At 39.6% G+C, this 23,344-nt stretch overlaps 1 protein-coding gene across 1 annotated transcript; it reads left to right on the top strand.

Annotated features, from left to right (window-relative positions):
• Nucleotides 1-3,792: 3,792 nt before the first annotated feature.
• Nucleotides 3,793-12,576, top strand: LOC143921881 (uncharacterized; the record flags this gene model as incomplete). Its single annotated transcript, XM_077445199.1, has 2 exons — nucleotides 3,793-4,512; nucleotides 12,481-12,576. Coding segments are annotated over exons 1-2 (816 nt in total), but the record flags the coding sequence as incomplete, so codon positions are not given.
• Nucleotides 12,577-23,344: the final 10,768 nt, after the last annotated feature.

The following is a 23,344-nucleotide window of genomic DNA, read 5'->3' on the forward strand; positions in this document are numbered from 1 at the left end:
GAGTTTCGTGTATATTTTTGCAATGTCGAATTCTTTGATTTCGGTGGCGGTTAGGTTGGGTTGGGTTAGGTTTGGTGAGGTAAGCGAGTTTTGTGTTAATCTTAAAATATCGAATTCATTGATTTCGGTGATGGTTAGGTTAGGTTGGGTTAGGTTCGGCTAGGTTAGCGAGTTTTGTGTATATTATTGCATTGTCGAATTCTTTGATTTCAGTGATAGTTAGGCTTGGTTGGGTTAGGTTTGGTGAGGTTAGCGAGTTTTGTGTAAATCTTACAATCTCGAATTCTTCGATTTCGGTGACGGTTAGGTTAGGTTGGGTTAAGTTTGGTGCGGTAAGCGAGTTTCAAGTATATTTTTGCAATGTCGAAATCTTTGATTTCCGTGATGGTTAGGTTAGGTTGGGTTAGGTTTGGTGAGGTTAGCGACTTTTGTGTATTTTATTGCATTGTCGATTTCTTTGATTTCGGTGATAGTAAGGCTTGGTTGGGTTAGGTTTGGTGAGGTTAGCGAGTTTTGTGTAAATCTTACAATCTCGAATTCTTCGATTTCGGTGACGGTTAGGTTAGGTTGGGTTAAGTTTGGTGCGGTAAGCGAGTTTCAAGTATATTTTTGCAATGTCGAATTCTTTGATTTCCGTGATGGTTAGGTTAGGTTGGGTTAGGTTTGGTGAGGTTAGCGAGTTTTGTGTATATTTTTGCGATGTCGAATTCTTTGATTTCGGTGATGGTAAGGTTGGGTTGGGTTACGTTTGGTGAGGTAAGCGAGTTTCGTGTATATTTTTGCAATGTCGAATTTTTTGAATTCGGTGATGGTTAGGTTGGGTTGGGTTACGTTTGGTGAGGTTAGCGAGTTTCGTGTATATTTTTGCAATGTCGAATTTTTTGATTTCGGTGACGGTTAGGTTAGGTTGGGTTAGGTTTGGTGAGGTTAGCGAGTTTTGTGTAAATCTTACAATCTCGAATTCTTTGATATCGGTGACGGTTAGGTTAAGTTGGGTTAAATTTGGTGCGGTAAGTAAGTTTCAAGTATATTTTTGCAATGTCGAATTCTTTGATTTCCGTGATGGTTAGGTTAGGTTGGGTTAGGTTTGGTGAGGTAAGCGAGTTTTGTGTATATTGTTGCAATGTCGAATTCTTTGATTTCGGTGATGGTTAGGTTTGGTTGGGTTAGGTTTGGTGAGATAAGCGAGTTTCGTGTATATTTTTGCAATGTCGAATTCTTTGATTTCGGTGATAGTTAGGCTAGGTTGGGTTAGGTTTTGTGAGATTAGCAAGTTTTGTGAAAATCTAAAACTCTTAAATTCTTTAATTTCAGTGTTGGATAGGTTAGGTTTAGTTAAGTTCGGTGAGGTTTGCGAGTTTTGTGTAAATCTTATAATCTCTAACTCTTTGATTCCGGTGATGTTCAGGTAAGGTTGGGTTAGGTTTGGTGAGGTTAGCGAGTTTTGTGTATATTATTGCATTGTCGAATTCTTTGATTTCGGTGATAGTTAGGCTAGGTTGGGTTAGGTTTGGTGAGGTCAGCGAGTTTCGTGTATATTTTTGCAATGTCGAATTCTTTGATTTCGGTGATAGTTAGGCTAGGTTTGGTTAGGTTTTGTGAGATTAGCAAGTTTTGTGAAAATCTAAAACTCTTAAATTCTTTGATTTCAGTGTTGGATAGGTTAGGTTTAGTTAAGTTCGGTGAGGTTTGCGAGTTTTGTGTAAATCTTATAATCTCTAACTCTTTGATTTCGGTGATGTTCAGGTAAGGTTGGGTTAGGTTCGGTGAGCCAAGCGAGTTTTGTGTATATTATTGCATTGTCGAATTCTTTGATTTCGGTGATAGTTAGGCTAGGTTGGGTTAGGTTTGGTGAGGTTAGCGAGTTTTGTGTATATTTTTGCATTGTCGAATTCTTTGAATTCGGTGATGGTTAGGTTGGGTTGGGTTACGTTTGGTGAGGTTAGCGAGTTTTGTGTATATTTTTGCATTGTCGAATTCTTTGATTTCGGTGATAGTTAGGCTAGGTCGGGATAGGTTTGGTTCTGTAAGCGAGTTTTGCGTAAATTTTTTTTTCTCGAATTCTTCGATTTCGGTGACGGTTAGGTTAGGTTGGGTTAAGTTTGGATTGTTAAGCTAGTTTCGTGTGTATTTTTGCAATGTCGAATTCTTTGATTTCGGTGATAGTTAGGCTAGGTTGGGTTAGGTTTTGTGAGATTAGCAAGTTTTGTGAAAATCTAAAATTATTTAATTCTTTGATTTCAGTGTTGGATAGGTTAGGTTTAGTTAAGTTCAGTGAGGTTTGCGAGTTTTGTGTATATTTTTGCAATGTCGAATTCTTTTATTTCGGTGATAGTTAGGCTAGGTTTGGTAAGGTTTGGTTAGGAAAGCGAGTTTTGTGTAAATCTTACAATCTCTAATTCTTTGATTTCGGTGATGTTCAGGTTAGGTTGGGTTAGGTTTGGTGAGGTTAGCGAGTTTTGTGTATATTATTGCATTGTCGAATTCTTTGATTTCGGTGATAGTTAGGCTAGGTTGGGTTAGATTTGGTGAGGTAAGCGAGTTTCGTGTATATTTTTGCAATGTCGAATTCTTTGATTTTGGTGATGGTTAAGTTAGATTGGGATAGGTTTTGTAATGTAGGCGATTTTTGCGTAAATCTTTTAATCTCGAATTCTTCGATTTCGGTGACGATTAGGTTAGGTTGGGTTAAGTTTGGATTTTTAAGCTAGTTTCGTGTATATTTTTGCAATGTCGAATTCTTTGATTTCGGTGACGGTAAGGTTGGGTTGGGTTAGGTTTGGTGGGGTAAGCGAGTTTTGTGTAAATCTTCAAATATCGAATTCATTGTTTTCGGTGATGGTTAGGTTATGTTTTAAAGAATCCTCCAAATGCTTTAATACCGGAAAATCCCGCAATCATGGACTCTGCATCCTCACTAGATCAACCAAAAGAGGATTCCTGGAAAGAAGTAAGGTCAAAAAGAAGGCGGAATAAAAAGAATAAAAGAACAAATGATACAAAGAACACCAACAACAACAACGATCGGCGTCAGCCAAACATTGAAAATAGCTTTCAAGATCGATATGCGCGATTTCCACCAGGCCCCAGAAATGAGGCTATAACAATAAAGTCAGACGGCACGGTGACATATGCAGACACCTTAAAGAAAATCAGAAAAGAAATTCCAATGGAGAATGTAGATGTTGCCGCTATTCGTCAAACAAAGGGTGGAGAAGTTCTTATAAAAATGCAAAAAGGAACAACAAAAACGGAAGAGCTTATGGGTGCGATTTCCGCGATTCTGGGCAATGGTGCGACTGTGAAGAAGCTCGTCCCTGGAGTCGTCATTGAAATACGGGACATCGATGGGGCCACGGATGAGACAGAATTGATGGAGGCATTAGCAAGCGCTTCACCACATGTGGTGAGAAATGCGCGATTGATCACGTTCAAACCGGCTTATGGAGGCACTCAGATTGCGATGGTCAAACTCCCGAGAGACGATGCCACTGAATTGATTAAGGCCGGAAGAATTCGAATCGGATGGGTCAATTGTCGTTTGAGGCCCCGAGTCCATATAATAAGATGCTTCAGGTGTCGGGGATTCGGACACATTGCGGTAGAATGCGCCAGCAAACAAGACAGAAGCAAAGAATGCAACAAGTGCGGCCAGGAAGGCCATAAAGCTGTGATTTGTAAGAACGACCCACACTGCAGCATTTGTGAAGGAGAAAAAATAAGCAGCGGTCATCAGACCGGTAGTCGAAGCTGTGCAGCCCTCCGGACTGCTCTGAAAGGACGAACACAACAATGATCCGCATACTCCAGATCAATCTGAATGGATGCCAGGCGGCGCAGGATGTGATGATACAGACAGCAGAGGAGCGGCGAGCGGACCTCGTGATTGTGTCTGAACAGTACCGCAACATTCCTCATCGATGGTATTCGGATGCAAGCTCAAGATCTGCAATCTACACACCAACTGCCCACCTGCGAATCACGAATGCTGTTTCAATTGGCGTCCAAGGCTGGACGTGGGTGGAGATGAGGGGAGTGAGGTTCTATAGCTGCTATTTTTCTCCTAGTGCAACAATAGAGGAGTTCAAGAGAGATCTCGTCTGCCTTGAAGATGACGTGAGAACATCGACCTTACCTGTTGTCGTTGCCGGAGATTTTAACTCAAAAGCTCCAGAGTGGGGCTCTCAAAAAACGGATCGCAGAGGTATTTCACTCTCTGAAATGGCATCGCATTTACATCTGCATGCGGCCAACGTAGGAAGTGCTTACACGTTCGTTCGGGGCAGCACCGGATCGGTCATCGATGTCACATTTGCAGGTGAAACAATAATTGGCAGGATCCGAAAATGGCAAGTGCTTGACAGCTACTCTCACAGCGACCATCGCTACATTGGCTTCGAGTTGGAAGATCGCCTCGCCGGGCCACAAATGTTACCTTCTAGTTCTGGCTGGGGAGCTCGTAAGCTGGACATCGTAGCTTTGGACGAAGCCGTTGCAGAACTTAGATCAAAAGTGACTGACGTCGCAAGCAGCGGGGTTGGAGCCGAAGACATTGCCAACTCATTAAATGACCTATTGAGTGAGAGCTGCGACGCATCGATGCCGAGACGCGGAGGTAAAAAGAGGCGCCCGGTCTTCTGGTGGACCGAAAACATCGCCATACTTCGCCGCGAGTGCTTAACCTGCAGACGCCGAGCACAACGACGGTCAAGCAATGAACAGCACAGAGTGAAATATCAAGAAGCCAGGATAGCTTTACGAAAAGCTATAAAAGAAAGTAAAGAGAGATGCTGGAAAGAGCTCTGCAAATCGATTGATGTGAATCCGTGGGGGAGCCCATATAAGATCATAAGGAAAAAGCTCCGAATTGGAACTGTCGATCCATATCTTGAAAATAAGGCGAGTCTTGAATTGGTCATAGATGGCCTCTTTCCGCAACACCCAGTGATGGAAAGACGATCGGCGAGCAGTACTGGTGATGAGATGCCGATTTTCACGGAGGAAGAAGTCGTAGCAGCCGCCAAACGAATAAATATTGAAAAGGCGCCGGGACCGGACTGCATTCCAAACGCAGTTATTAAAAGAATTGCCTTGAGCGATCCTGCGTTGCTGTTGACGACCTTCAATGCTTGTCTGTCGGAAGGAACCTTTCCAAAACCATGGAAAAGACAAAAACTCGTGCTGATTTCAAAAGGAAAGGGAGGCCCACCAGGACCTTCATCATACAGGCCACTCTGCCTACTTGACGGGGTAGGAAAGTTACTAGAGAGACTTCTCCTACAGCGACTACAACAACAGCTAGAAAACAGCGACACAGGACTGTCATCGCAGCAATTTGGATTTCGACCCGGTCGCTCAACTATTGACGCGATCAGTGAAGTCGTAAACACCGTAAGACTTGCATGGCGTGGGAGCGTCAAGGCGAGCAAACATGTTGTGATGATCGCGCTCGACATAAAAAATGCATTCAACACTGCCAACTGGGGAAGGACTCTCGATGCATTAGTCACTATCAATGCTCCGGAAAAACTTATCAAGATGATCGAGAGCTATTTTTCGGACAGAATCCTTCTGTATGAATGCATGGGCAAAAAATACGAACGATCAGTCACTGCGGGCGTACCACAGGGATCGGTCCTGGGCCCGGCGCTTTGGAATGTAATGTACGACGGCTTGTTGAAGATCCCAATGCCAGATGAAACGAGCCTGGTCGCCTTTGCTGACGATGTCGCGTTGCTTGTCACCGCAAAGAACACAACATCTTTACGCCTAAGAAGCGAAGAAGCCATAAGAAGGGTTAAAAAATGGCTCGTGGATGCGGGCTTGGAGCTCGCCGTCCAGAAAACCGAAGCTGTATTCTTCACAAGACGTAGAAAGCTGCTGCCTCCTCAAATAACAGTCAACGGTTTTAAGGTGACGTTCAACAGATCACTGCGGTATTTGGGAGTGCAGTTAGATGACAAACTACGCTTTGCAAATCATGCGGAAAAAGCGGGAGCTAGGGCGGCCCAAATAGCAGAAGACCTCGCCAGACTGATGCCCAACATCGGTGGACCGAAACAGAGGAGAAGAAAACTATACTGTGAAGTAGTACACTCAGTCCTCCTGTACGGTGCTCCGATTTGGGCGGAAAAAACAAAGGTTGAGAGGACGAGGCTCAGCCTCGCTAGAGTACAAAGAAGAGCTGCATTAAGAGTCGCAGCGGCATACCGTACAGTATCTGAAGATGCCATCCTGGTGTTGTGCGCCATTCCACCGATCGACTTACTCGCTCTAGAACGACAAGCGATCTACAGAGGTGAAAAGAAGAGTGCAGCCAGAGAGACAACGATGATCAAATGGCAAGACAGATGGAACAACTCAGAAAAAGGTCGATGGACACACCATCTCATCGGAGACCTAAAAGCGTGGTGCCAAAGAAAGCACGGCGAACTGAATCACCACACGACCCAAATACTCACAGGTCACGGGTGCTTCGGGACCTACCTACACAAAATAGGAAAGGAAACAACTCCGAAGTGCCACCACTGTGAAAACGAGAAAGACGACGCGGCCCACACAACCTTTGATTGTCCAGCATGGGAAGACGACAGAAGAACATTCAGAACTGTAATCGGCGTAGAACACCTGACGCCGATAAACATAATCTTCGTCATACTGGATAGCGCAACTGCCTGGTCAGCGTGGGAAGCATTTGCTTCGATGATAATGAAAAATAAAGAAGAAGCAGAAAGAACCCGAGAACTCGAAGGAAGAGCCATAAATGGCTAAGACAAAACTGCTTTCCCGAAGCAAAACATGAAAATGTGTCCGGGGAGCAGGGGTGTCAAGGGGGTGGGGTTTAGTCGGTAAAAATCCGACACTATCCTCCAGTTCGGGCTGGAGGATGTCTTTGGAAGATTCCCCACCTCCGACGATAAAAAAAAAAAAAAAAAAAAAAAAAAAAGGTTAGCGAGTTTTGTGTATATTATTGCATTGTCGAATTCTTTGATTTCGGTGATAGTTAGGCTTGGTTGGGTTAGGTTTGGTAATGTAAGCGAGTTTTGCGTAAATCTTTTTATCTTGAATTCTTCGATTTCGGTGACGGTTAGGTTAGGTTGGGTTAAGTTTGGATTGTTAAGCTAGTTTCGTGTATATTTTTGCAATGTCGAATTCTTTGATTTCAGTGACGGTTAGGTTGGGTTGGGTTAGGTTTGGTGAGGTAAGCGAGTTTTGTGTAAATCTTAAAATATCGAATTCATTGATTTCGGTGATGGTTAGGTTAGGTTGGGTTAGGTTCGGTGAGGTTAGCGAGTTTTGTGTATATGATTGCATTGTCGAATTTTTTGATTTCGGTGATAGTTAGGCTTGGTTGGGTTAGGTTTGGTAGTGTAAGCAAATTTTGCGTAAATCTTTTTATCTCGAATTCTTCGATTTCGGTGACGGTTAGGTTAGGTTGGGTTAAGTTTGGATTGTTAAGCTAGTTTTGTGTATATTTTTTCAATGTCGAATTCTTTGATTTTGGTGATGGTTAGGTTTGGTGAGGTAAGCGAGATTTGTGTATATTATTGCATTGTCGAATTCTTTGATTTCGGTGAAAGTTAGGCTAGGTTGGGTTAGGTTTGGTGAGGTTAGCAAGTTTCTTGTATATTTTTGCAATGTCGAATTCTTTGATTTCGGTGATAGTTAGGCTAGGTTGGGTTAGGTTTTGTGAGATAAGCAAGTTTTGTGAAAATCTAAAACTCTTTAATTCTTTGATTTCAGTGTTGGATAGGTTAGGTTTAGTTAAGTTCGGTGAGGTTTGCGAGTTTTGTGTTAATCTTATAATCTCTAATTCTTTGATTTCGGTGATGTTCAGGTTAGGTTGGGTTAGGTTTAATGAGGTTAGCGAGTTTTGTGTATATTATTGCATTGTCGAATTCTTTGATTTCGGTGATAATTAGGCTAGGTTGGGTTAGGTTTGGTGAGGTTAGCGAGTTTTGTGTATATTATTGCATTGTCAAATTCTTTGATTTCGGTGATAGTAAGGCTAGGTTGGGATAGGTTTGGTGAGGTTAGCGAGTTTTGTGTAAATCTTACAATCTCGAATTCTTCGATTTCGGTGACGGTTAGGTTAGGTTGGGTTAAGTTTGGTGCGGTAAGCGAGTTTCAAGTATATTTTTGCAATGTCGAATTCTTTGATTTCCGTGATGGTAAGGTTAGGTTGGGTAAGGTTTGGTGAGGTTAGCGAGTTTCAAGTATATTTTTGCAATGTCGAATTCTTTGATTTCCGTGATGGTAAGGTTAGGTTGGGTTAGGTTTGGTGAGGTTAGCGAGTTTTGTGTATATTATTGCATTGTCGAATTCTTTGATTTCGGTGATAGTTAGGCTAGGTTGGGTTAGGTTTGGTGAGGTTAGCGAGTTTTGTGTATATTTTTGCATTGTCGAATTCTTTGATTTCGGTGATAGTTAGGCTAGGTTGGGATAGGTTTGGTAATGTAAGCGAGTTTTGCGTAAATCTTTTTATCTCGAATTCTTCGATTTTGGTGACGGTTAGGTAAGGTTGGGTTAAGTTTGGATTGTTAAGCTCGTTTCGTGTTTATTTTTGCAATGTCGAATTCTTTGATTTCTTTGATGGTTAGGTTAGGTTGGGTTAGTTTTGGTGAGGTAAGCAAGTTTTGTGAAAATCTAAAAATCTCGAATTCTTTGATTTCGGTGTTGGATAGGTTAGGTTGGGTTAGGTTTGGTGAGGTCAGCGAGTTTCGTGTATATTTTTGCAATGTCGAATTCTTTGATTTCGGTGATAGTTAGGCTAGGTTGGGTTAGGTTTGGTGAGATTAGCAAGTTTTGTGAAAATCTAAAACTCTTTAATTCTTTGATTCCAGTGTTGGATAGGTTAGGTTTAGTTAAGTTCGGTGAGGTTTGCGAGTTTTGTGTAAATCTTATAATCTCTAATTCTTTGATTTCGGTGATGTTCAGGTTAGGTTGGGTTAGGTTTAATGAGGTAAGCGAGTTTCGTGTATATTTTTGCAATGTCGAATTTTTTGATTTCGGTGACGGTTAGGTTAGGTTGGGTTAGGTTTAGTGAGGTTAGCGAGTTTTGTGTAAATCTTACAATCTCGAATTCTTCGATATCGGTGACGGTTAGGTTAAGTTGGGTTAAATTTGGTGCGGTAAGTAAGTTTCAAGTATATTTTTGCAATGTCGAATTCTTTGATTTCCGTGATGGTAAGGTTAGGTTGGGTAAGGTTTGGTGAGGTTAGCGAGTTTTGAGTATATTTTTGCAATGTCGAATTCTTTGATTTCGGTGATGGAAAGGCTAGGTTGGGTTAGGTTTTGTGAGATTAGCAAGTTTTGTGAAAATCTAAAATTCTTTAATTCATTGATTTCAGTGTTGGATAGGTTAGGTTTAGTTAAGTTCGGTGAGGTTAGCGAGTTTTGTGTATATTTTTTCGATGTCGAATTCTTTGATTTCGGTGATGGTTAGTTTGGGTTGGGTTACGTTTGGTGAGGTAAGCGAGTTTCGTGTATATTTTTGCAATGTCGAATTCTTTGATTTCGGTGATGTTCAGGTTAGGTTGGGTTAGGTTTGGTGAGGTTAGCCAGTTTTGTGTATATTTTTGCATTGTCGAATTCTTTGATTTCGGTGATAGTTAGGCTAGGTTGCGTAAAGTTTGGTAATGTAAGCGAGTTTTGCGTAAATCTTTTTATCTCGAATTCTTCGATTTCGGTGACGGTTAGGTTTGGTTGGGTTAAGTTTGGATTGTTAAGCTAGTTTCGTGTACATTTTTGCAATGTCGAATTCTTTGATTTCTTTGATGGTTTGGTTAGGTTGGGTTAGGTTTGGTGAGGTAAGCAAGTTTTGTGAAAATCTAAAAATCTCGAATTCTTTGATTTCAGTGTTGGATAGATTAGGTTGGGTAAGGTTTGGTGAGGTAAACGAGTTTTTTGTATATTTTTGCAATGTCGAATTCTTTGATTTCGGTGACGGTAAGGTTGGGTTGGTTTAGGTTTGGTGAGGTTAGCGAGCTTCTTGTATATTTTTGCAATGTCGAATTCTTTGAATTCGGCGATGGTTAGGTTGGGTTGGGTTACGTTTGGTGAGGTTAGCGAGTTTCGTGTATATTTTTGCAATGTCGAATTTTTTGATTTCGGTGACGGTTAGGTTGGGTTAGGTTAGGTTTGGTGAGGTAAGCGAGTTTTGTGTAAATCTTTAAATATCGAATTCATTGATTTCGGTGATAGTTAGGTTAGGTTGGGTTAGGATCGGTGAGGTTAGCGATTTTTGTGTATATTATTGCAATGTCGAATTCTTTAATTTCGGTGATAGTAAGGCTAGGTTTGGTAAGGTTTGGTGAGGCTAGCGAGTTTTGTGTGTATTTTTGCAATGTCGAATTCTTTGATTTCGGTGACGGTTAGGTTGGGTTGGGTTAGGTTTGGTGAGGTAAGCGAGTTTTGTGTTAATCTTAAAATATCGAATTCACTGATTTCGGTGATGGTTAGGTTAGGTTGGGTTAAGTTTAGTGCGGTAAGCGAGTTTCAAGTATATTTTTGCAATGTCGAATTCTTTGATTTCCGTGATGGTTAGGTTAGGTTGGGTTAGGTTTGGTGAGGTTAGCGAGTTTTGTGTATATTTTTTCGATGTCGAATTCTTTGATTTCGGTGATGGTTAGGTTGGGTTGGGTTACGTTTGGTGAGGTAAGCGAGTTTTGTGTATATTTTTGCGATGTCGAATTCTTTGATTTCGGTGATGGTAAGGTTGGGTTGGGTTACGTTTGGTGAGGTAAGCAAGTTTCGTGTATATTTTTGCAATGTCGAATGCTTTGATTTCGGTGATAGTTAGGTTAGGTTGGGTTAGGTTTGGTGAGGTGAGCGAGTTTTGTGTATATCTTTGCATTGTCGAATTTTTTGATTTCGGTGATAGTTAGGCTAGGTTTGGTAAGGTTTGGTGAGGCTAGCGAGTTTTGTGTGTATTTTTGCAATGTCGAATTCTTTGATTTCGGTGACGGTTAGGTTAGGTTGGGTTAAGTTTGGTGAGGTTAGCGAGTTTTGTGTATATTTTTGCATTGTCGAATTCTTCGATTTCGGTGTTGGATAGGTTGGGTTGGGTTACGTTTGGTGAGGTAAGCAAGTTTCGTGTATATTTTTGCAATGTCGAATTCTTTGATTTCTGTGTCGGTTAGGTTGGGTTGGGTTAGGTTTAGTGAGGTAAGCAAGTTTCGTGTATATTTTTGCAATGTCGAATGCTTTGATTTCGGTGATAGTTAGGTTAGGTTGGGTTAGGTTTGGTGAGGTGAGCGAGTTTTGTGTATATCTTTGCATTGTCGAATTTTTTGATTTCGGTGATAGTTAGGCTAGGTTGGGTTAGGTTTGGTGAGGTTAGCGAGTTTTGTGTATATTTTTGCATTGTCGAATTCTTTAATTTCGGTGATAGTTAGGCTAGGTTGGGATAGGTTTGGTAATGTAAGCGAGTTTTGCGTAAATATTTTTATCTCGAATTTCTCGATTTCGGTGACGGTTAGGTTAGGTTGGGTTAGGTTTGGATTGTTAAGCTAGTTTTGTGTATATTTTTGCAATGTCGAATTCTTTGATTTCGGTGTTGGATAGGTTGGGTTGGGTTACGTTTGGTGAGGTAAGCGAGTTTCGTGTATATTTTTGCAATGTCGAATTCTTTGATTTCGGTGTCGGTTAGGTTGGGTTGGGTTAGGTTTGGTGAGGTAAGCAAGTTTCGTGTATATTTTTGCAATGTCGAATGCTTTGATTTCGGTGATAGTTAGGTTAGGTTGGGTTAGGTTTGGTGAGGTGAGCGAGTTTTGTGTATATCTTTGCATTGTCGAATTTTTTGATTTCGGTGATAGTTAGGCTAGGTTGGGTTAGATTTGGTGAGGTTAGCGAGTTTTGTGTATATTTTTGCATTGTCGAATTCTTTAATTTCGGTGATAGTTAGGCTAGGTTGGGATAGGTTTGGTAATGTAAGCGAGTTTTGCGTAAATATTTTTATCTCGAATTTCTCGATTTCGGTGACGGTTAGGTTAGGTTGGGTTAGGTTTGGATTGTTAAGCTAGTTTTGTGTATATTTTTGCAATGTCGAATTCTTTGATTTCGGTGATGGTTAGGTTTGGTTGGGTTAGGTTTGGTGAGGTAAGCGAGATTTGTGTATATTATTGCATTGTCGAATTCTTTGATTTTGGTGATAGTTAGGCTTGGTTGGGTTAGGTTTTGTGAGGTTAGCGAGTTTTGTGTAAATCTTACAATCTCGAATTCTTCGATTTCGGTGACGGTTAGGTTAGGTTGGGTTAAGTTTGGTGCGGTAAGCGAGTTTCAAGTATATTTTTGCAATGTCGAATTCTTTGATTTCCGTGATGGTTAGGTTTGGTTGGGTTAGGTTTGGTGAGGTTAGCGAGTTTTGTGTATATTTTTTCGATGTCGAATTCTTTGATTTCGGTGATGGTTAGTGGAAAAGACTTCGATAATGGTTTGATGTAGTTTATTGAAATGTAAAATCTGCACGTGGTGGTTCAGCGGAGCGTACGAGAACACAACTTCTCCGTACGCCGTCTTTTCGCTGATTTACTGACCGTAGCGTTCTTCCGCTTGGGTCGACACTACTGCCAACTCGTCAATAATGCCAATCGACAATCAGTTAATAAGACTGTTTGCCATACGTCATTATAAAAGTCGGAACATAGTCCCACATAGGAAAACTGTTGAACAATACAGTTATTCTACAGAGTTACAGCATTACTGACGAGTCGTTTACAATAACTCATAGCTCTTAAATTAATTAAATAGAGGGTGAATAATGAAACCTTTGCCTCATCCAGTGTGAGGATAAAATTAATTTATTGGTTCAGTAATATTTCAACTTATAGGTATACCTCTGGTGAATGTTGTTTCTATTTACATTAAAATTTTTGAAATCTCCTTTGAAGCTGTGAATAAGCATTACAAGATAAGGTTACTTTAAAAAAGAGAGAGTGGACTGTATATAGTTTAAAACTTAAGCATTACTCATCTTGAGGTTAACTTAGACAATACAATGTTGACACTATTACAGTTGTCAATACAGATCAGCTATTACCGATCAACTAAACTTGATTAGTGAGTGTAATGCTCCTAAGTTAACTTGATTTCATCAACAAGTAACACAAACATTGCTAAATTAAAAGTAAATTGGAAAGTCATTCATTCATTCCTACAAGCAGGAAATGAAGGCGAACTATGATTATAGATGTCTCTACGTTAAACATCGAAATGTTCAGTGTTATAATATTTACTTATTCTATGATTCACATAGATACTATAAACAGTAAGAGTTAACTTATGTTTTCATAACAAGAAACATAAGACCTGCGGATGACTCCCGGCAGGTTATAATTAAGTAGACATGAAATAATTTAAGATGCTCCATTAAGTTTGGCTTGGAGACTAACATTAACAAATCATGAATATAATTTTAACTGTCAAATTTGAACAATTTATTTTAAACTCGGATATCCTTCCGAGTGATGACATGAGACAAGTCTTATATTATAAAGACAAAATGATTAGATTAAATTCGGAGATATATACTGCCGAATGTTAAAATGAAAATAGCTTAAATTATACACACAACACAATTAAAGTGAATTACGGAGTACTACTATTAACATTGAATGATTTAAACTCATGATTACATCTAATAAGTAATATGCGTTGGGGGTAGTGTCTTCGGGTTAAACTAAGCTACCGAAGTTGACGGAATTGAAGCTGCTGTTTCTCCTCCATCTTGCTGATCTTCCTTCCTGTCAAGTGGTCCTTGTGGTAGAATCGGCAATGGCGCCACTAGATGACTGGACCGACGAAACTCTCCGCTGGCAGTAAAGACGTCGACGACTCGAACTCTGCCATCTGGTCCGGGATACAATTTAGTGACTCGACCCAAGACCCATCGGGTTGGCAGCATGTGTTCCTCCTTTAACAGGACCATTTGACCCACACTCAGATTGTTGCTCGAGTCCTTCTTCCATTTGTGTCGTAACTGCAAAGAATGTAAATATTCCGCCGACCAACGTTTCCAAAATGCTGCTGTGGTCAATTGTATCTGAAGCAGATTGGCATGGACATTAGTGTTATATTTAACCTCCATTGGAAGAGCGAGTAAGGATCTGCCAATTAAGAAATGTCCAGGTGTGAGGGGTAAAAGGTCTAGTGGATCCGATGACAAGGGACTAAGAGGACGGGAATTCATGCAAGCTTCTATTTGAGTCAATACCGTACAAAATGATTCGAAATTTAAGGTGGTGGCCTTTAACACCTTGTTTAAATGAATTTTCATGGATTTAACCGCTGCTTCCCACAGCCCTCCCATGTGAGGCGCCCTTGGCGGGTTAAACTTCCAACGAATCCCTTCGGAGGCTACATACCGTAGTAGCTTCTCCTCATGAGGACGTTCGTAAATTAATTTTACTAAATTAACGAGTTCACGACTTGCACCGACAAAATTAGTAGCATTGTCGGAATATATCGTATTGGGCCTGCCACGTCTGGCTACGAATCTTCTTAAACAATTTAAGAAATTTGAACTCGTTAAGTCTCCGACAAGTTCCAAGTGAACTGCCTTACTGGAAAAACACACAAAGACACAAACGTAACCCTTAATTATCTTAGAATTCTTATTGCAACCACTCTTCACAGGAAAAGGTCCTGCGAAATCTATCCCCACATGACTGAAAGGAAAATTCGCAGTGGTACGTTCAAGCGGGAGTAATCCCATTAATCTATTGTGTGACAGTGGTTTATTTCTGAAACAAATGACACATGAACGCACCACTCCTTTGACAGTATTATGTCCGGCCAATGGCCAATAGGTCTGCCGCACTAACGACAGTAAGGCTTGAGTACCCAAGTGAATATATTTCAAGTGTGCATCTCGGACAATCATGTGTGTAAGTTTATGCTTATTTGACAAGATAATGGGTGACGTTGATAGAGTTGTTCCCAGAGGAAGTCTACTTCCAACACAAATTAAATTCTCATGGAATAGAGGGGACAATTTAGCTAATTTACTGCTACTGGGAATTGGATGTCCCTTGCTCAGCAAATGATATTCCAATGGAAATGATTCCATTTGCGATAACCTAATCAAATTATTTAAAGCATCTTTTAATTCTAAAGCGGACGGTTCGTTATTTTCTTTAACGTTTAATTGTTTATTCCTTAGTGGCCGACGAACATATGATAAAACTCGAAGGAGTCTTGGAAGATGAGAATATTTATCTATCCAATTATTTTCCCTCACAAGGGTAGCGTTAGTGACTACCCTTCTCTCTGGAAGATCTATTGTGATCTCAGGAGGTCTTCGAGGCCATCGTGATTCATCTAATTTCAACCAACTAGGGCCGTCCCACCATAACGAATTATGATTTAATTCTGATGGTTGAGTCCCTCGAGAAATTAAATCTGCTGGATTGTCTGTAGAGGAGACATGGTACCACTCAATGGGTTGAGATATTGATTGGATTTCGGCCACTCGATTGGCAACGAAGGTAGTCCATTTACATGACTCTCCCCTAATCCAATGCAATGCGACGGTTGAATCCGTCCAATAATATTTTTCATTAATATGAATTGTTAATTGGTCTATTGTTGACTTCATTAACTTTGATAATAACATAGCGGAGCACAGCTCTAAACGCGGAATAGTTACAAAACTGAGCGGAGCGACTCTCGAACGAGAACACACAAGATGACATTTGGAATTTCCCAATTGATCAGTACATTTTACATAAATACAAGCACCATAAGCTTTCTCGGATGCGTCACAAAATCCGTGTGCCTGTATATTAATGGCATTATTTAGTATTATCAATCTAGGAATTTTATAAAGTTTCATGACTGTATTGGATAATTGGCAATCTTTCCATTTTTTGAAGATTGTCTGAGGAATGAATTCATCCCAACCAATGGTTTGTTGCCAGACAGATTGCATTAATATCTTATAATTAATTAACAATGGAGATAATAGTCCTAATGGGTCGAAGATCTGACTAATTACTGATAAAAAGTTTCTTTTTGTTATATTTTCAGTCTCGACTTCGGTTTGAACCTTAAATACAAAAACGTCTTCCCGCGGTTTCCAAAATAAACCTAAAGTTTTGTGTGATTCGTTAGAGAAGTTAAAATCTGAACAATCGTCAGCTTTAACATCCGTGATTATACAGGAGTTGTTCGATGTCCATTTGCTTAAGGGCATACCGGCTGATAATAATATGGTTTCCAATTGAACCTTTAATAATTTACCAGCTTCAATAGTATTAGTTCCCGTGAGCAAATCATCAACATAAAAATCACGTTCGATCACTTTACTAGCGATGGGATATTTGTTTCTATTCTCCTCTGCTAACTGATTTAGACATCTAGTAGCTAAAAATGGGGCTGAAGCAGTTCCGAATGTTACTGTATTAAGCTTGTAATGCTTGAATTTACTCTGGGGATCTGTTCGCCAAATGATTCGTTGTACATTTTTATTTTTCTCTGCTATTTGAATCTGTCGGTACATCTGCTTAATATCCGCAGTAATCACGTATTTATGGAGTCGAAAGTTGAGTAGTAAACTTAACAAATCTGATTGGACACTAGGTCCCACCATCAAAATATTATTTAGTGAGATATTGGACGTTGTCTTTGCGGACGCATCAAAAACTACACGATATTTAGTGGTAAGGCTAGACTCCTTAACCACGACGTGATGAGGTAAATAACAATGAACCTCATGTGCCTCCGGAGGTTCACACTCTGACATATGTCCTAAATTTATGTACTCTTCTAAAACTTTATTGTATTCCATTTTTAAATTATTATTGGCTAAAAAACGTCTTTCCAAAGTTTTGTGTCTTTTCTCCGCAATGTGCAATGAACTTCCTAATACTACCGGGGAATTTTTATATGGTAAAGCTACACAAAATCTACCGTTTTTATCTCGTGATGTGTGTGCTTGGAAATGTTCCTCACATCTTTTCTCCTCAAGAGATTGATGTTTTACCATAGGAACCTGGTCTATCATCCAAAAGTTTTGAATGTGACTGTCTAATTGACTTAAGCCTATGTGGCTCTTCCCTGGAGCATTATTTACTTCGGGATATGGACCAACTATTGTCCATCCGAATTCGGTATCCTTTAAGATAGGCATACCTTTTCCTAACTGGATGGTTCCTGCTTTCATAGCATGAACGCAAATCTCGGCGCCGAGCAATAAATCGATTGGCGTCGGTTTATTCCAAAGGGGATCTGATAACTTGATTCCCGCTGGTATTGAAATTAACTGTTGATCCAGTTTCACAGTTGGAATTTCGCCAGTAATTTCTGGTAATACCAAACACAACACTTTGGTTGAGTAATTAGTGGTTGAAGACCTTATGGTCACCTTGGTGATGTGACGAATGCTACTTTCTTGATTAGCGATACCTACAATTTTTTGAGAGATTTTCTCTAATTTGAAGTTATTCTTCTTAGCGAAAGATGTGGTAACATAGTTGACTTGTGAGCCGGAATCTAATAATGTGCGACCCTTAACGACCGTTCCATTGGACGTTATAATGTCTACTTGTACCGTGGGTAAAATTATCTCCCTTTGAGAGAAATGAGTAGAATGAGCATTAATTGACTTCCTTCCCGTATTATTTGAACTAAATGTATCGTCCTGATGCAACAAAGTATGATGGTTTTGTTTGCACCTTACGCAATTATAGTTAGACTTGCAATTTGTTATCTTATGCGATGAATTTAAACATTTAAAACACATGTTATTAGATTTAACGAATTCATTTCTTTCCAAACTGGATTTTGCTTTGAATTTATCACATTTGCCTATGAAATGATTATTTCGACAGAATGCGCATGCGTTTACCTTACTTGATGGGTTTTTGTTCGCGACATGAGTTCTCATGATTCTTTGACGACTATGAGGGAATTCCTTCACCGTAGTTACAGATGCAGTAGATTGTAATACATTACATCTATTCTGCAAGAATGTCTCTAAACTTTCATATGGTGGCATTTCTCTGCTAACCAGCGATATTTCCCAGTCTCTTACTAGATTAAAAGGTAATTTCCTTAGAACTAAACATGTTACCCATGGATCTAAAATTTCTCTCGCGTAACCCAACGATTCAATGTTTTTAATACACACTGTTACCTGATTCAATAGATTTCTCAATTCGATATGTGATTCTCTTGTGATTAATTTTAAGTCACAAAGTGAATTAATCCTAGTTTTGAGATTAAGTCTTGGTAAATTATATTGCTTGTCTAAAATACTCCAAGCTATTTCGTAATTGTCTGAGCTAATATCTAAACCTGATACAGCTGCCAAAGCGGGACCGATTAAGGATTGATGCAAATATTGCAATTTCGTGACATTCGAATATTCCGTTTTGTTTCCTATTATATTCTTAAAAGCTTGTTGAAACGATTGCCATTCAGATGGATCTCCCTGAAATGTGGGAATGGTTAACGTCGGTAACTTATCTCTAGCAAATTTAATTGTTGCTTGCTCTACCTTTAGTTTACTATCTTGAAAGGATTGGCAATCTAATGCTGCTTTAAGATTTTTAACTGTTATTGTAATTGCATCGTACTCTTCGTCTATTTTGGCCGCTTTCGATATGTCTGTAAGGTTATCTAAATACTCGTAATGGAGTTTTCGGACATAATCGTATGCTTCTTTAATGGTTTGATACTGTCCTTCATCTAATTCGGAGGATTTATCTATTTTTCCTTTTAGTCTTTGTACCGCGCCTGAATACCTTAATTCTATTGACGTCATTATAACTTCTAGTTTATTTTCCTTCGCTAATATTTCTATCGATTGAGTCTGACTTCGAGTCTGATGTATTCTAGAGCTTGACCTGTCTCTAATAGGTTCTACGTCCCTAGTTGGATTTCGACCTTTATGCGACTGGGAAGTCGAAGCTTCTATTTCCTCGTTTTCAGCACTTGACATTTGTTTCAGAAAGTTGCACTATTTCGTCTCATAAATACAGTTATTCTCTACTATAGCTGTCAATTGAACTATTCGTAGAGATAAGGTAATAATATTCAATGATTAACCGTGAATCTTAATATTCTACTTTAACTATTATCACCAGAATCTATCCAACATATTTTGGAAGAAATAACAACCCTAAATTGGTGGGTGCTTGATTTAAACCACTTTGGGGCTACCAGTCTTGTGATTTATTTTAAATCACCACTGTTTCATCACACATTATGAAACAAAGAGATCTACCGATGTATGAATATACCGGTATGTACTTGATTTAATCCACTTTGGGGCTACAAGTCTTGTGATTTATTTTAAATCACCACTGTTTCATCACACATTATGAAACAAAGAGATCTACCGATGTATGAATATACCGGTACGTACTTGGCTTAAGCCACTTTGGGGCTACAAGTGTAATTCCACATTTATCGTGGAGGGGGGGGGGAGGATGTTTCTACACAAATTAAGAAACAAATAGATCTACCGATGTATGAATATACCGGTACGTACTTGGTTTAAGCCACTTTGGGGCTACAAGTGTAATTCCACATTTATCGTGGAGGGGGGGGGGGGAGGATGTTTCTACACACATTAAGAAACAAATAGATCTACCGATGTATGAATATACCGGTATGTACTTGCTTTAAACCACTTTGGGGCTACAAGTATAATTCCCCACGTGCTTTGCTAATTTTACACTACATCTGATTTTACACTTTTAATACGAAATTCGATGCGACCGATGAAACATTCCTTCGTAGCGCGATATTATTTTATACAATCGCGTTAATTAATTGTTATACTATAAAACATATTTTAAAAACTGACCTACCCACATGATTGCCTTTTGAACAGATTGCCTGAGATTGAATACATTCACTTACTTGAATATCCTTTACGATGTTTATGTGATCGTTCCGATAATTTTGGATTACCTCTGTGTCCCATGCGTCTTTGTAGGTTATGTTTTTATTTATATATTTTCTGCGTCAATCACGCGGTCATGTACCTCTGTACATCAATCAATATATTGCTGAAATAGAAGCAAACATGTTATTAGTATTGGAAAGGTATGGATAGTAACAAAGGAACGATACCGATTTCTTAATTGACATCCATTTTTTCTCGACCACGTTTTTTCCTATTGGTTTTCCCGTTTGGTGTTGTGGCCTAGGTTACTGGTGTCCGGTTCGAAATGACCATCATGGAAAAGACTTCGATAGTGGTTTGATGTAGTTTATTGAAATGTAAAATCTGCACGTGGTGGTTCAGCGGAGCGTACGAGAACACAACTTCTCCGTACGCCATATTTTCGCTGACTCTCCGGCCGTAGCGTTCTTCCGCTTGGGTCGACACTACTGCCAACTCGTCAATAATGCCAATCGACAATCAGTTAATAAGACTGTTTGCCATACGTCATTATAAAAGTCGGAACAGTTAGGTTGGGTTGGGTTACGTTTGGTGAGGTAAGCGAGTTTTGTGTATATTTTTGCGATGTCGAATTCTTTGATTTCGGTGATGGTAAGGTTGGGTTGGGTTACGTTTGGTGAGGTAAGCGAGTTTCGTGTATATTTTTGCAATGTCGAATTCTTTGATTTCGGTGATAGTTAGGCTAGGTTAGCTAAGGTTTGGTGAGGATAGCGAGTTTTGTGTATATTTTTGCATTGTCGAATTCTTTGATTTCGGTGATAGTTAGGCTAGGTTGCGTAAAGTTTGGTAATGTAAGCGAGTTTTGCGTAAATCTTTTTATCTCGAATTCTTCGATTTCGGTGACGGTTAGGTTAGGTTGGGTTAAGTTTGAATTGTTAAGCTAGTTTCGTGTACATTTTTGCAATGTCGAATTCTTTGATTTCTTTGATGGTTTGGTTAGGTTGGGTTAGGTTTGAAGAGGTAAGCAAGTTTTGTGAAAATCTAAAAATCTCGAATTCTTTGATTTCAGTGTTGGATAGGTTAGGTTGGGTAAGGTTTGGTGAGGTAAACGAGTTTTTTGTATATTTTTGCAATGTCGAATTCTTTGATTTCGGTGACGGTAAGGTTGGGTTGGGTTAGGTTTGGTGAGGTAAGCGAGCTTCTTGTATGATTTTGCAATGTCGAATTCTTTGAATTCGGTGACGGTTAGGTTGGGTGAGGTTAGGTTTGGTGAGGTAAGCGAGTTTTGTGTAAATCTTTAAATATCGAATTCATTGATTTCGGTGATAGTTAGGTTAGGTTGGGTTAGGATCGGTGAGGTTAGCGATTTTTGTGTATATTATTGCAATGTCGAATTCTTTAATTTCGGTGATAGTAAGGCTAGGTTTGGTAAGGTTTGGTGAGGCTAGCGAGTTTTGTGTGTATTTTTGCAATGTCGAATTCTTTGATTTCGGTGACGGTTAGGTTAGGTTGGGTTAAGTTTGGTGAGGTTAGCGAGTTTTGTGTATATTTTTGCATTGTCAAATTCTTCGATTTCGGTGTTGGATAGGTTGGGTTGGGTTACGTTTGGTGAGGTTAGCGAGTTTCGTGTATATTTTTGCAATGTCGAATTCTTTGATTTTGGTGACGGTTAGGTTGGGTTGGGTTAGGTTTGGTGAGGTAAGCGAGTTTTGTGTTAATCTTAAAATATCGAATTCACTGATTTCGGTGATGGTTAGGTTAGGTTGGGTTAAGTTTGGTGCGGTAAACGAGTTTCAAGTATATTTTTGCAATGTCGAATTCTTTGATTTCCGTGATGGTTAGGTTAGGTTGGGTTAGGTTTGGTGAGGTTAGCGAGTTTTGTGTATATTTTTTCGATGTCGAATTCTTTGATTTCGGTGATGGTTAGGTTGGGTTGGGTTACGTTTGGTGAGGTAAGCGAGTTTTGTGTATATTTTTGCGATGTCGAATTCTTTGATTTCGGTGATGGTAAGGTTGGGTTGGGTTACGTTTGGTGAGGTAAGCAAGTTTCGTGTATATTTTTGCAATGTCGAATGCTTTGATTTCGGTGATAGTTAGGTTAGGTTGGGTTAGGTTTGGTGAGGTGAGCGAGTTTTGTGTATATCTTTGCATTGTCGAATTCTTTGATTTCGGTGATAGTTAGGCTAGGTTGGGTTAGGTTTGGTGAGGTTAGCGAGTTTTGTGTATATTTTTGCATTGTCGAATTCTTTAATTTCGGTGATAGTTAGGCTAGGTTTGGATAGGTTTGGTAATGTAAGCGAGTTTTGCGTAAATATTTTTATCTCGAATTCCTCGATTTCGGTGACGGTTAGGTTAGGTTGGGTTAAGTTTGGATTGTTAAGCTAGTTTTGTGTATATTTTTGCAATGTCGAATTCTTTGATTTCGGTGATGGTTAGGTTTGGTTGGGTTAGGTTTGGTGAGGTAAGCGAGATTTGTGTATATTATTGCATTGTCGAATTCTTTGATTTTGGTGATAGTTAGGCTTGGTTGGGTTAGGTTTTGTGAGGTTAGCGAGTTTTGTGTAAATCTTACAATCTCGAATTCTTCGATTTCGGTGACGGTTAGGTTAGGTTGGGTTAAGTTTGGTGCGGTAAGCGAGTTTCAAGTAAATTTTTGCAATGTCGAATTCTTTGATTTCCGTGATGGTTAGGTTAGGTTGGGTTAGGTTTGGTGAGGTTAGCGAGTTTTGTGTATATTTTTTCGATGTCGAATTCTTTGATTTCGGTGATGGTTAGGATGGGTTGGGTAACGTTTGGTGAGGTAAGCGAGTTTTGTGTATATTTTTGCGATGTCGAATTCTTTGATTTCGGTGATGGTTAGGTTGGGTTGGGTTACGTTTGGTGAGGTAAGCGAGTTTCGTGTATATTTTTGCAATGTCGAATTCTTTGATTTCGGTGATAGTTAGGCTAGGTTTGGTAATGTAAGCGAGTTTTGCGTAAATCTTTTTATCTCAAATTCTTCGATTTAGGTGACGGTTAGGTTAGGTTGGGTTAAGTTTGGATTGTTAAGCTAGTTTCGTGTATATTTTTGCAATGTCGAATTCTTTGATTTCGGTGACGGTTAGGTTGGGTTGGGTTAGGTTTGGTGAGGTAAGCGAGTTTTGTGTAAATCTTAAAATATCGAATTCATTGATTTCGGTGATGGTTAGGTTAGGTTGGGTTAGGTTCGGTGAGGTAAGCGAGTTTTGTGTATATGATTGCATTGTCGAATTTTTTGATTTCGGTGATAGTTAGGCTTGGTTGGGTTAGGTTTGGTAGTGTAAGCGAGTTTTGCGTAAATCTTTTTATCTCGAATTCTTCGATTTCGGTGACGGTTAGGTTAGGTTGGGTTAAGTTTGGTGCGGTAAGCGAGTTTCAAGTATATTTTTGCAATGTCGAATTCTTTGATTTCCGGGATGGTTAGGTTAGGTTGGGTTAGGTTTGGTGAGGTTAGCGAGTTTTGTGTATATTTTT

This window comes from Arctopsyche grandis, unplaced genomic scaffold (genome assembly GCF_051622035.1).
Source record: "Arctopsyche grandis isolate Sample6627 unplaced genomic scaffold, ASM5162203v2 HiC_scaffold_25, whole genome shotgun sequence".
NCBI classification, from domain to species: Eukaryota; Metazoa; Arthropoda; class Insecta; order Trichoptera; family Hydropsychidae; genus Arctopsyche; species Arctopsyche grandis.